General features: G+C 39.1%; 1 protein-coding gene across 3 annotated transcripts in view; it reads right to left on the minus strand.

Annotated features, from left to right (window-relative positions):
- Positions 1-16,606, minus strand: part of SCFD2 (sec1 family domain containing 2) — a 435,739-nt gene that overhangs the window by 406,885 nt on the left and 12,248 nt on the right. For all 3 annotated transcript variants that reach the window (XM_074396123.1, XM_003933627.4, XM_074396122.1), the window contains exon 2: positions 12,116-12,284. In XM_074396123.1, coding sequence (XP_074252224.1) covers positions 12,116-12,284 — 169 coding nt within the window. The remainder of the gene's footprint in view (positions 1-12,115; positions 12,285-16,606) is intronic.

A 16,606-nucleotide genomic window follows, 5' to 3' on the forward strand; every position in this document is an offset into this window, starting at 1 on the left:
AAAATTCAAAATCATACCAACCATACTCTTTGACCACAGTGGAATAAAAATAGAATCCAACACCAAGAGGAGCTCTCAAAACCAGAAAATTACATGAAAATTAAACAACTTGCTCCTGAATGACTTTTGAGTAAACAACAAAATTAAGGCAGAAATCAAAGAATCTTTGAAATAAATGAAAACAGAAATACAACTCACCAAAATCTCTGAGATGCAGCAAAAACAGTATTAACAGAAAAATTTACAGTGCTAAGCATCTACCTCAAATAGTTAGAAATATTTCAAGTTAACGATCTAACATCACACCTAGAGAAACTAGAAAAACAAGAACAAACGGACTTAAAGATATAAATAACTAAAATAGAGCAGAACTGAATGAAAGTAAGACCCAAATATCTATACAAAGAACCCATGAAACCAAAAGTTGGTTCTTCAAAAGGATAAGCAAGATCAACAGACTATTAGCTAGAAAAACAAAGAGGAAAACAAGAGAATAGCCAAATAAACACAATCAGAAACAGCAAAAGTGACATCACAACAGATCCCATAGAAATACAAAAGATCTTCAGAGACTATTATGAACACCTCTATATACACAGAAACTAGAAAATCTGGAGGAAATGAATAAATTCCTGGAAACACACAATCTCCAAGATTGAATCAGGAAGAAATTGAAACCTTGAACAGACTAATATTACTTCTGAAATTGAATCAGTAATAAAAATAATAATAATAAACCTACCAACCAAAAAAAAGCCCTGGACCAGTTAGATTCACAGCCAAATTCTGTCAGACATACAAAGAAGAATTGGTAATGCTCTTGAAACTATTCCAAAAAACCAAGAAGGAAAGACTCCTCCCTAATTCATTCTGCAAAGCTAGTATCATGTTGATACCAGAAGTTGGCAAAAACACAGAAAAAAAAAAAAAAAAAAAAAAAACTACAGGCCAATATCACTGATGAACACAGATGCAAAAATTGTCAACAAGATGCTAGCAAAACAAATCCAATAGTACATCAAAAAGTTAATTCACCATGGTCAAGTAGGCTTCATTCTTGGAAAGCAAGATTGTTTTAACATATGCAAACTAATAATGTGATTCATTACACAGATAAAACTAGAAACAAAAACCATGATATCATCTCAACAGATACAGAAGTTTTCAATAAAATCCAACATCCCTTCATGATAAAAACACTCATAAAGCAAGGCATCAAAGTAACATACCTCAAAATAATAAGAGCTATATATGACAAACCCACAGCCAGTATCATACTGAATGGGCAGAAAGCATTTCTCTGCAGAACTAGAACAAGACAAGGATGCTCACTCTCATAACTTCTATTAAATATAGTACTGGAATTCTTAGCCAGAGCAATTGAGCAAGAGAAAGAAATAAAAGGTACCCAAATAGGAAAGAAAGAAATCAAACTATCTCTCTTCACTGATGATATGACCCTATACTTAGAAAACCCTAGAGACTCCACCAAAAGGCTCCTCAAACCAACAAATGACCAGTGAAATTTCAGAATACAAAATCAATGTACAAAAATCAGTAGCATTTCTATATACCAATAATGTTCAAGCCAAGAGTAAAATCAAGAATGCAGTCCCATCTACAATATCAACACATGAAATAAAATATCTACGAATACGTATAACTAGGGAAGTAAAAGATTCTATGAGAAAAATTACAAAACACTGCTGAAAGAAATCATAGATGACACAAAGAAATGAAAAAACATTCCATGCTCTCAGATTGGAAGAATATTGTGTAAATGACCATACAACCCAAAGCAATTCCACTGTTGATAGGAATTCAACACTATTCCTATCAAACTGCAAAGCATCATTTTTCTAAGAACTATAAAAAACTATTCTAAAATTCACTTGGAACCAAAAAAGAGCGTGAAAAGCCAAAGCAGTCCTAAGCAAAAACAACAAAGCTGAAGGTATCATATTTCCAACTTCAAACTATACTAACCAAAACAGCATGTTACTGGTACAAAAACAGACTCACAGACCAACAGAACAGAATACAGAACCCAGAAATAAAATAGCCATCTGATCTTTGACAAAGTTAACAAAAATAACCAATGGGAAAAGGATTCCCTATTCAATAAATGGTGCTGGGATAGCTGGCTAGCCATTTACAGAAGATTGAAACTGGATCCCTATCATTTACCATATACAAAAATTAACTCAAGATAGATTAAAGATTGACATGTAAGACCTCAAACTATACTACTCCTGGAAGAAAGTATAAGAAACAGCATTCAGGACCCTGGATTTGGGAAAAAATTTGACTAAGTCCTCAAAAGCAATTGTAACAAAAACAAAAATTGGTCAGTGAGGCCTAATTAAACTAAAGAGCTTCTGCACAGCAAAAGAAACAATCAACAGAGTAAACAATCAACAGAGTAAACAGACAATCCACAAAATGGGAGAAAACACTCTCAAACTATGCATCTAACAAAGGTCTAATATCCAGAATATTTAAGAAATAAACAATTGAACAAGCCAAAAACAAATAATCCCATTAAAAAATGAGCAAAGGGCATGAACAGACACTTCTCTAAAGAAGACATACAGGCTGGGCATGGTGGCTCACACCTACAATCCCAGCACTTTGGGAGGCTGAGGTGGGTGGATCACCTGAGGTCAAGTGCCAAGACCAGCCTGGCCAACATGGTGAAACACTGTCTCTACTAAAAATACAAAAAAAAAAAAAAAATAGCTGGGCATGGGAGTGTACTCCTGTAATCCTAGCTACTTGGGAGGCTGAGGTGGGAGGATTGCTCAAATCCAGGAGGCAGAGGTTACAGTGAGCCAAGATCACACCATTGCACATTCTAGCCTGGGTGGCAGAGCAAGACTCCATCTCAAAAACAAACAAACAAACAAAACAAACAAAAAACAAGACATACATATGGTCAACAAACATGAAAAAAAAATGCTCAACATCATTAGTCATCAGAGAAAAGCAAACCAAAACCACAATGAGATATTATCTCACACCAGTCAGAATGGCTATTTAAAAAAAAAAATTTTTTTTTAATGCTGGCTGAGGCTGCAGAGAAGAGGGGATGCTTATATGCTGTTGGCAGGAATATAAATTAGTTCAGCCACTACGGAAAGTAGTTTGGAGATTTCTCAAAGAACTCAAAAAAGAACTACTATTTGACCCAACAATCCTATTATGGGCATATACCCAAAATAAAATGAACCATTCTACCCAAAAGACTCATGCACTTGCATGCTCATTGCAGCACTATTCACAATAGTGAAGACATGGAATATGGAATCAACCTAGGTGTCCATCAGTGGTGGATTAGATAAAGAAAATGTGGTACCAAACATATATACCATGGAACACTATGTACCCATGAAAAACAACGAAATCACATCCTTTGCAGCAACATTAATGCAGCTGGAAGCCATTATCCTAAGCAAATTAACACAGGAACAGAAAACCAAATACCACAGATTCTCACTTATAACTGATAGCTAAACACTGAGTACTCACAAACATAAGGATGGCAACTATAGACACTGGTGACTACCAGAGAGAGGAGAGAGGGAGGGGAGCAAGGGATGAAAAAATAATTATTGGGTACTATGTTCAGTATCTGGGTGATGTGATAAAACCTTAAAACTTAACATCATGCAATGTACCCAGGTAACAAACTTATACTTGTACCCCCTAAATCTAAAATAAAAGTTGAAAATAAAATATATTATAATAAACCAAAACAATCTAAATTAATAATACACTCTACCAAAAGCTAAACATCCAAAAAAAAATTGGACTTAAAACATGATTTTTTACAAACTAGGGTATCCACAATTTCTGAATTTATTGGTTTAATTGTACATGCTGTGTAATTAAATAATTCAGATTTAAAGTTGTGGAAGTTTAAATTATTTTGAGCCTTGAGAGGAATGTGGCTATGTAGCCTGAGTCATGTAGCATGCAGCTGCAACCTCAGCTTTTTCCTATAAATGATTAGGAAAGACCAAATGGAACCAGAGGTAAGATCCCTCAAGACTATTACTCCTCTTTATGGAATGTTACGGCAATTGTCCTTGGCATGTGGCAATCAAATCACTATAATATGTGTACTGACCTTGTACAGAAAATGTTGTAACCCTGATAAATGCCCCTGTCTCTGCCTGTATATGTGACACTTTAACTTCTCCCCTTTGGAGCATGAATTCCATTCCTTTGGAGTCTGTATTTCCCAGGTGGTACTCTCAAAGCTTATGCTCAAATAAACTCTATATTTAATCATATTTTCTGAATCTCATTATTGAAAGTTGAGAATGCATTCAACTAAGCATGTGTCACAGAGTTGGTGTGGTACAGTAGAAAGGAAGTGTGCCTTAGAATTTAAAAATAATGTTTTTTCAAAAAATGAAAGAATTGACTCAATTACTTATGGAAAATATTGGCTTAGGACAAGTTACTTAAGTCTCTTTCTCTAAACTTCTATAGAAACAAGAAAGACAGTATGATCCACCTTGTAGAGTTGTTTTAAAAATTACATATAATAATGCATTTTAAAATACCTAGCACAATGCTTGACAAAATTCAGTTACTTGATGTTACCTTCTTTCTTTCTCACTGACCTAGACAATGAGGTGCATTTTAGGAAAAAGTACATACAAAAAATAAATAAATAAATAAAATAAGATTTATATTTATATATGGTTATATGTATGACATATAAAAACCAATCAACAATACTAAACAATGACTTTAGTATTAAAATGAAGTAGGTAAGGCTTTTCATGGATTTATGTCATCATTTTTATACTTGGCCCCAAATCTTTTATTTTCTTTCTTTTTTCTGAGACCAAGTTTCTCACTCTTGTTGCCTGGGCTAGAATGCAATGGCATGATCTCTGTTTACTGCAACCTCTACCTCCTGGGTTCAACTGATTCTCCCACCTCAGCCTCCCAAGTAGCTGGGATTACAAGTGTGCACCACTATACTTGGCTAATTTTGTATTTTTAGTAGAGACGGGTTTTACCATGCTGGTCAGGCTGTTCTCGAACTCTTGACCTCAAGTGATCTGCCCATCTCGGCCTCCCAAAGTGCTGGGATTACAGGTGTGAGCCACCGTGCCCAGCCTTGGCTTCAAATCTAATGTTACAACTTATTCAATAATTTATTGATTGCTGTACTCAGTTCACTATTATGTCTTAAAAGTGGCAAGGCACATCTCCTACTCTCAAGAAATGTACAGGCTAGTGAAGGAGAGAGACATGTAAACAATTTCAGCATAGTGTTCTGGCATTTTACTAGAAGTTGTAGAGCAGTTCAGTGAGAATGGAGGATGATACAGGAAAGAGAAGCCTTGTAGTGGTTCCAAAGAGACAGCAACTTTCCTTCCTAGAAGTGAAAACCCTATCTTAAGCTGGCTTAAGAAGGAAGTCATGTTTTCATTTAAACCTAACATATATTTATTTTCAATAACAGATAACGTTCACGATTGAAAATTCAAAATACTCAAACTGGTATTTGTAGTAAGACATCTCTCTCCTCCCTCCGTCCTATTAATTTGACTAACTTCTCATTGCGTCTCCAGTCACCCAACACTCGACTACAGAGGCAGCTAATGTCATCAGTGTCACAAACATTCTCCAGGTATATTTAATGTATCATAAGCAAATGTGAATATATATTTTTGCAAATATTTTTACTAACCCAATGTCAGTGTTTGAAATATTCCACAGAGTCTAAAGATCCCCATGCTCTCGTCTGGCTTCACCCTCTCTGTCTTAGTCAAGTAGCTTTGCTTCACTCACGGATCCTGTCCTGGCAGCATCCATCACCATGTGTTCATTCAACAAATATCTCTTGAATGCCTGGTGGGCCTGGCAATGGGGGCACAGCGATGAATAAATCAGATAAATATTCCTGCCCTTGTGGAACTCTCCAGTGAAGAGTTCTCTCCATAGCTCTCTAGTAGAGGACGAGACCAAAATATAACATAAATATCAACATATTAGAAAGTGGTAAGTGCTATGGAGGAAAAAAATGAAATAGTGAAGGGAGACATGAAGTGCTAAGATGGACAGGAAAGGCCTCACTAAGAAGGAAGAAAGGAAACGAGGCCAAGTGTATATCTGCAGGAAAAATGATCTGAGTAGGCGGAACTTCAATAGCCAAAGCCCTGAGGCAGGACCCAGCCCATCCTATTGGAAGAAGAGCAAGGAAGCTTACGTTGCTGGAAAGAAGACAGGAAGAGACTCAGTCAGAGAGGATCAGGAAGCCAGATGGTACACAGTTTTGCAGGTCATTGTGGGGTCTTGGCTTTCACCGGGAGGCATGCAGGGAGCAATGGGAGAAGCGGATACTGGATCCAACAGAACCAGCAGCACTGCAGGTGCAGGGTTAGCATGGAGCCGGGAGCACCAAGCACAGATGTAGTAAATGCAAGTAGGGCATCAGGTGAAGGTTGTTTAAGAACTTCGAGAGAGTGGAGCTGGGCACAGAATAAAAACCCATTTCAACAGGAAGAAAGCATAAGAGCAGAAAAGATTCTGCCTCCTTCCTGTTGAAATATTCCACATAATCCAGAGAACAATAGACAAGGACTGGAAAGACACATTAAAATGCATTTAAGTTTGCAATTTCTCATTTGCATTGGCAGTAACTTCAATTGCTATAATTATAATCAGCCTTTTATAAAAATTATCTTAGCAATAAATTTTGATTATCAAGGCTTATTGCTGTTAAAGGTTTTTCCATTGCAGGTACATTTGTTGCCAAGCACTCATTTGTTTTGCCTTTTAGTACTAACTTTTTTATCCTCACTCTCATTTCATTGAAAAGTTTCTGGTAGGTATGGTTGAAGGTCGTCATTATTATTGCTTTGATAGACATACAAACTATGCTAGGAAAGTTGTGATTTATTTCAGTTCTTCTTTTGAAGAGAAATTAATCAACATAATTCCCTCAGTCTTCCAAGCAATTGAAAAAGACTACCATTTTTCTCCCAATTATTGCTTTAGACTTCTCTTTTTTTATAATTTTCTCACTACCTATCTCATTATCTTTGCAACCTGACTTCGGTTTCACAATTTCAGCAAACCTGCTATCTCTAAAGCTTTCTTCTTATTTATATCCCTCTAGACTCATCTTCGACACTTATTTATTTATTTTTAGTGGTGGGCCACAAACCCTCAGAGCGGAGGGTGTAGCTCACCAAAACTTATAATCATACTTTTTTTTTTTTTTTTTTTTTGAGACAGGATCTCATTCTATTGCCCAGGCTATAGTGCAGTGGCCCAATCTCAACTCACTGCAACCTCCACCTCTCAGGTTAAAATGATTCTTCTGCCTCAGCCTCTTGAGTAGCTGGGATTACAGGTGTGTGCCATCACACCCAGCTAATTTATATTTATATATATATGGGGTTTTTTTTTTGTTTTTTGTTTTTTTTTTTGAGATGGAGTTTCGCTGTTGTTACCCAGGCTGGAGTGCAATGGCACAATCTTGGCTCACTGTAACCTCTGCCTCCTGGGGTCAAGCAATTCTCCTGCCTCAGCCTCTCAAGTAGCTGGGATTACAGGCATGCACCACCACGCCTGGCTAATTTTTGTATTTTTTTTTAGTAGAGACGGGGTTTCACCTTGTTGACCAAGATGGTCTTGATCGCTTGACCTCGTGATCCACCCGCCTCGGCCTCCTAAAGTGCTGGGATTACAGGCGTGAGCCACCGCGCCCGGCCTATATATATATATATTTAAGTAGAGATGGGGTTTCACCATGTTGGCCAGGCTGATCTTGAACTCCTGACCTCAAATGATCCACCAACCTTGGCCTCTCAACATGCTGGGATTATAGGTGTGATTTTTGAATGGCACTCAAAGCTCATATTCTGAGGCCAGGCACAGTGGCTCACACCTGTAATCCCCATGCTTTGGGAGGCCGAGGTGGGGGGGAATCACCTGAGGTTAGGAGTTTGAGACCAGCCTGGCCAACATAGTAAAACTCTGTATCTACCAAAAATACAAAAAATTAGCTGGGTGTGGTGGCAGGTGCCTGTAATCCCAGCTACTTGGGAGGCTGAGGCAGGAGAATCACTTGAACCTGGGAGGCAGAGATTGCAGTGTGCAGAGATGATGCTATTGTACTCCAGCCTGGGCAACAAGAGCGAAACTCCAACTCCAAAAAAAAAAAAAAAAAAAAAAAAAGCTCATAATCTACGATAACACTCACTCATAATCTAATGAGAAGAAAAAGACAATCAATGAAGGCAAAAACCATGGAAACAAAATATGTACACATGAACATAGCCTAACTGAGGCAGGGGCTCATTTAGCAAGGATTTTCATTTTAAACCCAACAAGAGCCTTAGAAGTCATTTAGGCCAATGCCCTCGTTTTATAAGCTGAAACAATGAGGTATAGAAAATGTGTCACGATGACTTTGCAAATGATAGAAAACAGCAACTAAATTTGGCTTAAACAATAGGAAATATATTCTCCTGTACAACATAACGTCCAAACGTCGTGCATCCTGGAGCTTATAGCTGCTCCTCTCTGCAGTTCTCTTGGCTAGGCCACCTTCCAAGTGTCAGCATTAACTTCCAGATGTGAGCAAGATCGCTGCAGCAGTTATCAAACTCCATATGTCTGACACATTGGTCACATCTGGAAGAATAGACACATTTCCATTGAGTCTATTGTCAGTAGCAAAGAAACCTGACCAAGAAGCCCTAAGTCTTCTCTCTTGTCACTCGCCCATTTCTAAAGCATCACTGCCAAGGAAAATGAGATTCCAAGACTGGCTTCGCCTTGGTCTAGGCTTGTAGTAGAATCAGGGCTGGGGAGTTAAGGTTAAATAAAGTGACTATAATCAAAACATTACTTACAGGACTAAGAGAGACTTTTATATCTATCTTTGTCCTACTATGTAAGAATTTGCTTCTTTACCTGCTGTCCAATGATGGATTCAACTCCTCTTTTTTCAAACTCCTCTGGAGTGATTACTTATTCTTTTTTAACTTTCTTAGGTTTCTGTGGAGGTGGCATAGGTTAATGGTAAACACTAACTCTAGAGCCAGACTGCCTGGGTTCAAATACAGGCCTCCACCATATCGAACTGTGTGTGTTACCTTAGGCATATTATTTAACTTCCTTTGTCTTCTATAAAGGGGGATGATAAGAGAATCTACCTCATAGAGATATTGTGGGAAGTGTGTAAGTTAATACATATTAAGTGCTCAGAACACTGCCTGTTACATAAAAAGTCTTCTACAAGGCTGCCTGTTACACAAAAAGTCTTCTGTAAGAATGCCTGTAATCCCAGCACTTTGGGAGGCCGCAGCAGGCGGATCATCTGAAGTCAGAAGTTCAAGACTAGACTGACCAACTTGGTGAAACCTCGTCTCTACTAAAAATACAAAAAAAAAAAAAATTAGCTGGGCATGGTGGCACATGCCTGTAGTCCCAGCTACTTGGGAGGCTGAGGTAGGAGAATTGCTTGAGCCTGGGAAATACGGTTGCAGTGAGCCGAGATCACACCACTGCACTCCAGATCGGAAGATAGAGGGAGACTCTACCTCAAAAAAAAAAAAAAAAAAAAAAAAAAAGTCCTCTATAAGTGTGTGCTATTACTAAGGAGCATCTACTATTTTTGCATGACCAGCATCTGTTCCCCTATCTTGTGATAGGAGTTTCCATTTTCCTTTGAAGAACCACCCCTCTGTCATGCCATATGATATTAGCACAATTCTTGGTCAGTATAAAGAGCTCCCAACCTATATTGGGCAAAAGGTGGGCACCAATGCCAAGAAAAGCCATTCTTACCATTTCCCCCGGAATCTGAATCTTGAGCAGAAGGACTCAAAAAAAAAAAGTTAAAATACAATCTCTCTAAGGTCAAGGCCTTAAAGAAGCTTTTCCTGAGCCTCTGCTCCCTAAATTCCTAGAACTATTTTGACCTTTCAAAACTCTAATTAATAATCCTTTCTTTGATTCTTTTAGCCACTCAATACCCTTTAATAATCTTTTATTGCTGAAATTAGTCAAAATTTATTTCCATTGTTTGTATAATCACTATGTTGAAAAAAACAGGACTCCCAAATTAAGTCAAAGAGTAACTTTATTTTTCTCTCTCATCTCTTTAAATCTATTCAAGAGCCTAGCTCTTCTCTGGCCCCTGCGTATAGATAGCATAGAAGTTAAGACTGTGGCTCTAAAGTCAAACTTTTTTTTTTTCCTGAGACAGGTCTTACTCTGTTGCCCAGGCTGGAGTGCTGTGGCACAATCTCAGCTCACTGCAACCTCTGCCTGCCGGGTTCAAAATATTCTCATGCCTCAGTCTCCCAAGTAGCTGGGATTATAGGCGCCCACCACCATGCCTGGCTAAGTTTTGTATTTTTAGTAGAGACAGGGTTTCACCATGTTGGCCGGTCCAGTCTCGAACTCCTGACCTCAGGTAATCCACCAGCCTCAGCTTCCCAAAGTGCTGGGATTATAGGCATGAGCCATTGCAGCTGGCCTAAAGTCAAACATTCTGGACTTATTTCTAGCTCTACCTCCCATTAACTCTGTTACTTAATGTCTCTTTTTCTCAGATTTTTTACATACAAAATAGGGAATAACAACATCTACCTCTTTAGGATACTGTAAACTTAAAATGATTTCCCAAATGTAAATGCTTGGAAGTGTACCTGCCTCATAATAACTCCCAAAACATATGAACAAAGCAGATGACAGAAGTGGTCTAATGAGGTTATCTCTCCGTTTCAAACCCATCGCATCAGGCCCTGACTATTTTTTGTTTCTATACTTTGGTTCACACCAACCCCCTCCTCTTTTCTAAGTCATTCGAGACATAGTTAAAGCACGACCACTTCCTCAAGGTCTACACTGATCTACAAAGACCACATTAACCTGTTACCTTACTTGTAGAAATTAGACTTCACAGCAGATACATTGCTCTTGATTTCACATCATTTCTACTGTTTTCACATTGTCCTTCAGTATAAATCATGACTCCTCATCAAAGAGTGTTTGAAGAATGATGTATTATTTTATGTCCTTCTTGTTACTTAACATAGAGTAAGGTTCCCAGTAAGCTCTTAATTATTTACTGCAGAATGGTCCTCTGAACAGCTAAAAGTGTTTCCAATCACATAACTTCTGGGGTTATAGAATTGCAAGTCTTTAGGCCTATGTTTTTATTATATGTGTAAACACACAAAATAGACAAAAGTCTAGAACTTTCCATTTTCTTCCCACATTGACTTGTAAACATTTGGTATCCAATAAGTATTATTAACTATCTACAAAAGGCTAAAAACTTTAGGAGCTACATACTAATTCCATTAATAAATATGGAAGAAAATTCCAAATGCATCTGCTACGGTTAAGATTTAAAACAATAATACTGAAACATCCTATTTTATTTAAAAATATAATACATGAAAATAAAAGAAACAGATATACTTACATACTTTTTTCCCTTCTAATACTTTTTTTTTCAAATAAGAGTAATTCCCATAGGAATTGTTAATGAAGGACAAAGTTGAGAGGGTGACTACCATATATTTTTATTGTCATTTCTGGAGAAATTTTTATTTTTAAATTCTGTATAACTTAAAGTACACAATCTTCTCTCTTTGATTTCTCTAAACATGTGAAAAAAATATACTTAGAAATAATTTCTGTTGATGTCCATATCATCTAACATTAAAAAAATGGCATGGTTTCATTGCTGTTTGAGTTGATTTTTAATATGTGAAAAAGTCAACTGTGAAAAAGAAACTGAGGAAGACTAAACTCAATTCCATGTGAAACTATCTGTGAAATGGAGTTACATAAATTGACTCACTTAACCGATCCTGGGAACAAGCTTATATTACATGTAAATGACACTTCTATAAAATTCCATACTTTCTGGATTATTGTTATGCTTAGTGAATATGGTTATTTCAAGGTTAAGAAAAAATGCTTTTTGCTAAATACTACCCACTGTGAATTTTTCAACCAGACCAACTCTTCATTGCTTTTATTTCCATGGGACTACTCAGTCTAGGAGAAAAAGAAAGGGAATGATAGAGAAAGATAAGAGGGAAAAAACTACACATCTTACTTGGATTGTGCAAGACAGCCTGGTGCAACCACATTATAATTTTCCTCCTCAGTTCGGAGTGAAGTGAGCTCTGTCATGTTAACCATCACATCATTTGTGTGGCCTGGGAGCTGGGGAAGTGCTGATATGATCTTCTCTACTAAGTTGTCTCCATGATGTCCAACTGCTCCTGTTTAAGCAGACAAAACTATGTAAACTCATAAAATGGGAGGAAAAAGCAAGCTTGATAAATGTTTTATCACACACCTTCTATCAAAAATAACATACATTTTTAGTTTCTGTTCGACAAAACTAGCATTTTGCCCTTTATACAACTAATCACATTCACAATCACCTAGTCAACGTATACCTCATAGGTTTTAATTAATGCTCCATGTGGGCAGACCTCATGTCTGCTCTGGCTACTACTATATCTCTAGCACCTAGCATAGTGCCTACATATAGTAAGCATCAATAAGCATTTGCTGAATGAATAAATAAATAAATAATCTGCATCTAGTCAGCCAGGTAAACAGTGTCATAGGATGATACTATCCTGGAATTTTACGGCTGAATTTTTTTTTGTTCTTTTTTCTCTTTAGAGACAGGGTCTTGCTCTGTTGCCCAGGCTGGAGTACAATCATAGCTCACTGCAGCCTTGAACTCCTGGGCTCAAGCAATTCTCCCTCCTTAGTTTTCCAGATAGTTGGAACTGTAAGCATTATTGCCGAGTTTAAAATGAGGAAACTGAGGCCAGTATAAGAAAATTAAATGCCTATTTATTCAGTTCCCAGGTGAGGTTCCCTGGTCTGGGGAAAGGGGACCAGAGAAGTCTCGATGACTTCCTGGGGAGGGGGGGTTTTATGGCTAGAAGGAACAAGCAACAGCTGGGTGCTCTGATTGGGTCCAGGGGAGCAGGATTGAGACAGGGCGGGCTGCTGTTGGTCAGTGGGTTGTCGGGTGGGTTTTCCAGTGTGAGAGCTAGCCAGGGTTTCATTAGCCGAAGGCTTCTAAGGGAGCCATGTGGCAGAGCTAGGTCCCAAGTGCAGAGCCTGGTGCTGGGTGCACAGTCAGGTGCTGAGTGCAGAGGTGGGTGTGTCTGGCCTCCCGGCAAGGCAACCAGCCTTACAAGAACTATTCCCAGATAGTTGGAAAATTAGCCACCACACCTGGCTAATTTTTTTGTTTTTAAGTGTCTCACTATGTTGTGGAGGCTGGTCTTGAACTCCCGGTCTCAAGAGAGCCTCCTACCTTGGCCTCCTAGCTGGGATTATAGCTGTGAGCTACCATACCTGGCCTGAATTTCATTTTTATTTTACTGATGAAGATAATAAAACCCAAAAGGGCTTATGGATCTGACAAAGAACCAGATCTCCCCTCCACTAGAACCATGTCTTCACAGTGCAAAGGTCCCATTTACCTACCAAGTCTAGCATGGAAACTGGCAGCTAGTGAGCTCTCACTAAGCATTTGTTAGATGAAGAAAAGAATAAATGAATAGCTCGGGAGGATCCAAGATGGCAGATTAGACACAACTCCAGTGCACAACACCCAGCGAAAGAGACACAGAAACCCAGAGATCTCCTAGCTCCAACCGAGGTACCAGGTGCATTGCAACGGGTCTGGTCTGAGGGTGAGCGAAGCCCACTCAGGGCAGACCAAGGTGGGGAGGGGTGCTGCTTCACCCAGAAAGTGCATCCGACTGGCGAGTCGGAGGCTCCACCTCTGGCGTTCAAGTCCAGATACAGTGCTTCCCCCAAAGCCTCAGCAATACACAGAACAGAGGATCTTTGCCAGTCAACCACCGGGAAACACAAGTGCGGAGTTGAGTAAGAGTCTGCAGACTGAGCTATCGCCCCCTCCCCCCACCCAGAGAGAGAGGGAGCTGTAAGTGGGAGCAGCTGGGCGGCCCTTACCCCATGACTGGAGAGACAGAAAGCTGAAAGGGGGAGACTGCTGGATGCAGCTGGGTGGGTCCCTAACCTCCCCCACAAACCCCAGAGGGCTGAAGCTCTGACTCTAAGTGGGTTGCGTAGCCAGTGCCACAGTCTGAGATGAACTCTGAATGATCCAGCCCAGTGGAGGAAGGGCACAACCCACCACTAGAGGGGTGGGACTGGGCTGCGTGTTTTAACAAAAAAACACAGGAAGCCTACGTAGCAACGGGACTGCGGGACGGCGTTCTTGACAATCCAGCAGTGCCTACAGGTCAGCGCAAGAGGCGGGCCTAATCTCCCAGCATAAACAAAAAAGACACAGGAAGCTTCCCTAGTAACCTGAAGGAGTCCCTAGAAACCCAGTAGCACTGCCACAGGCAGAAAAGCGACCTCATCAAGCAGCCCTCTGCCACCACAGCCAGGTAAATCCACAAAGATGGGTGGGGGGGGGGGGGGAACAGTGCAAAAGAAGTGAAACCGTCAAAACCAGAACAGCTCTACTCCTTCAAGGGACCACAACTCCTCAACAACACAGGATCACAACTTTACCGAGAAGGAGTGCAAAGAATTGACAGAAACAGAATTCAGAAGGTGAATAATAACCAATTTTTCAGAGCTAAAGGAACACGTTCTAACTCAATGCAAAGAAACCAAAAACCTTGAAAAAAGGTTAGACGAAATACTAACTAGAATAACCAGCTTAGAGAAGAACATAAACGACTTGATGGAGTTGAAGAACACAGCACGAGAACTACACGAAGCAAAAACAAGTTTTAATAGCCGAATCGATCAAGCAGAAGAAAGAATATCAGAGATTGAAGATCAACTCAATGAAATAAAAAGAGAAGGCAATACAAGAGAAAAAAGAGTGAAAAGAAATGAACAAAGCCTCCAAGAAACATGAGATTATGTGAAAAAACCTAATCTATGCTTGATCGGAGTACCTGAAGATAATGGGGAGAATGAATCCAAGCTGAAAAACTAACTCCAGGATATTATCCAGGAGAACTTCCCAAGCCTAGCAAGGCAGTCCAAATTTCAAATTCAAGAAATACAGAGAACTCCACAAAGATATTCCTCAAAAAGAGCAACCCTAAGGCACATAATCGTCAGATTCACCAGGGTAGAAATGAAGGAAAAAATGCTAAGGGCAGCCAGAGAGAAAGGTCAGGTCACCCACAGAGGGAAGCCAATCAGACTAACAGCAGATCTCTAGGCAGAAACCCTACAAGCCAGAAGAGAGTGGGGGCCAATATTCAACATCCTTAAAGAAAATAACTTTCAACCCATAATCTCATATCCATCCAAACTAAGCTTCATAACTGAAGGAGAAATAAAATCATTTACGGACAAGCAATTATTGAGAGATTTTGTCACCACCAGACTTGCCCTACAAGAGCTCCTGAAAGAAACACTAAGCATGGAAAAGGAACAAGTACCAGTCACTGCAAAAGCAAACCAGTTGGCAAAGACCAAAAATGCAATGAAGAAAAGGTGTCAACTAATGAGAAAGAAAATCAGCCAGTAACAAAATGGCAGGATCAAATTCACACATAACAATATTAACATTGAATGTAAATGACCTAAACACCCCAATCAAAAGACTCAGACTGGCAAACTGGATAAAAAGTCAGAACCCATTGGTGTGCTGTATTCAAGAAATGCATCTCACATACAAAGATGCACATAGACTCAAAACAAAGGGGTGGAAGAAGATTTACCAAGCAAATGGAGAACAAAAAAAAGCAGGGGTTGCAATCCTAGTCTCTGATACAGTGGACTTCAAACCAACAAAGATCAAAAGAGACAAAGAAGGGCATTACATAATGGTAAAAGGATCAATCCAACAGGAAGAGCTAACTATCCTAAATATATACGTCCCCAACACAGGAGCACCCAGATACATAAAGCAAGTCCTTAATGACCTAAAACGAGATTTAGACTACCATACAATAATAGTGGTAGACTTCAATACTCCACGGTCAATATTAGACAGATCAACGAGACAGAAAATTAACAAGAATATCCAGCACTTGAATGTAGAGCTGGACCAAGCAGAACTAATAGACATATATAAAATGCTCCACCCCAAATCCACAGAATATACATTTTTCTCAGTACCACATTGCACTTACTCTAAAATTGACCACATCATTGGAAGCAAATCACTCCTCAGCAAATGCAAAAGAACAGAAATCATAACAAACAGTCTATCAGACCACAGCGCAATCAGACTAGAACTCAGGATCAAGAAACACACTCAAACCCCCACAATCTCTTGGAAACTGAACAACTTGCTTCTGAATGTTGACTGGATAAAAAATGAAATGAAAGCAGAAATAAAGATGTTCTTTGAAACCAACCAGAATGAAGACACAACTTAATAGAATCTCTGGGACACCTTTAAAGCAGTATCGAGAGGGAAATTTCTAGCAATAAATGCCACCAGAGAAGAGAGGAAAGATCTAAAATCGACAACTATCATCAAAATTGAAAGAACTAGAGGAGCAAGATCAAAAAACTCAAAAACTAGCAGAAGACAAGAGATAACTAAGATCAGAGCAGAACTGAAGGA

This window comes from Saimiri boliviensis, chromosome 3 (genome assembly GCF_048565385.1).
Source record: "Saimiri boliviensis isolate mSaiBol1 chromosome 3, mSaiBol1.pri, whole genome shotgun sequence".
NCBI classification, from domain to species: domain Eukaryota; kingdom Metazoa; phylum Chordata; class Mammalia; order Primates; family Cebidae; genus Saimiri; species Saimiri boliviensis.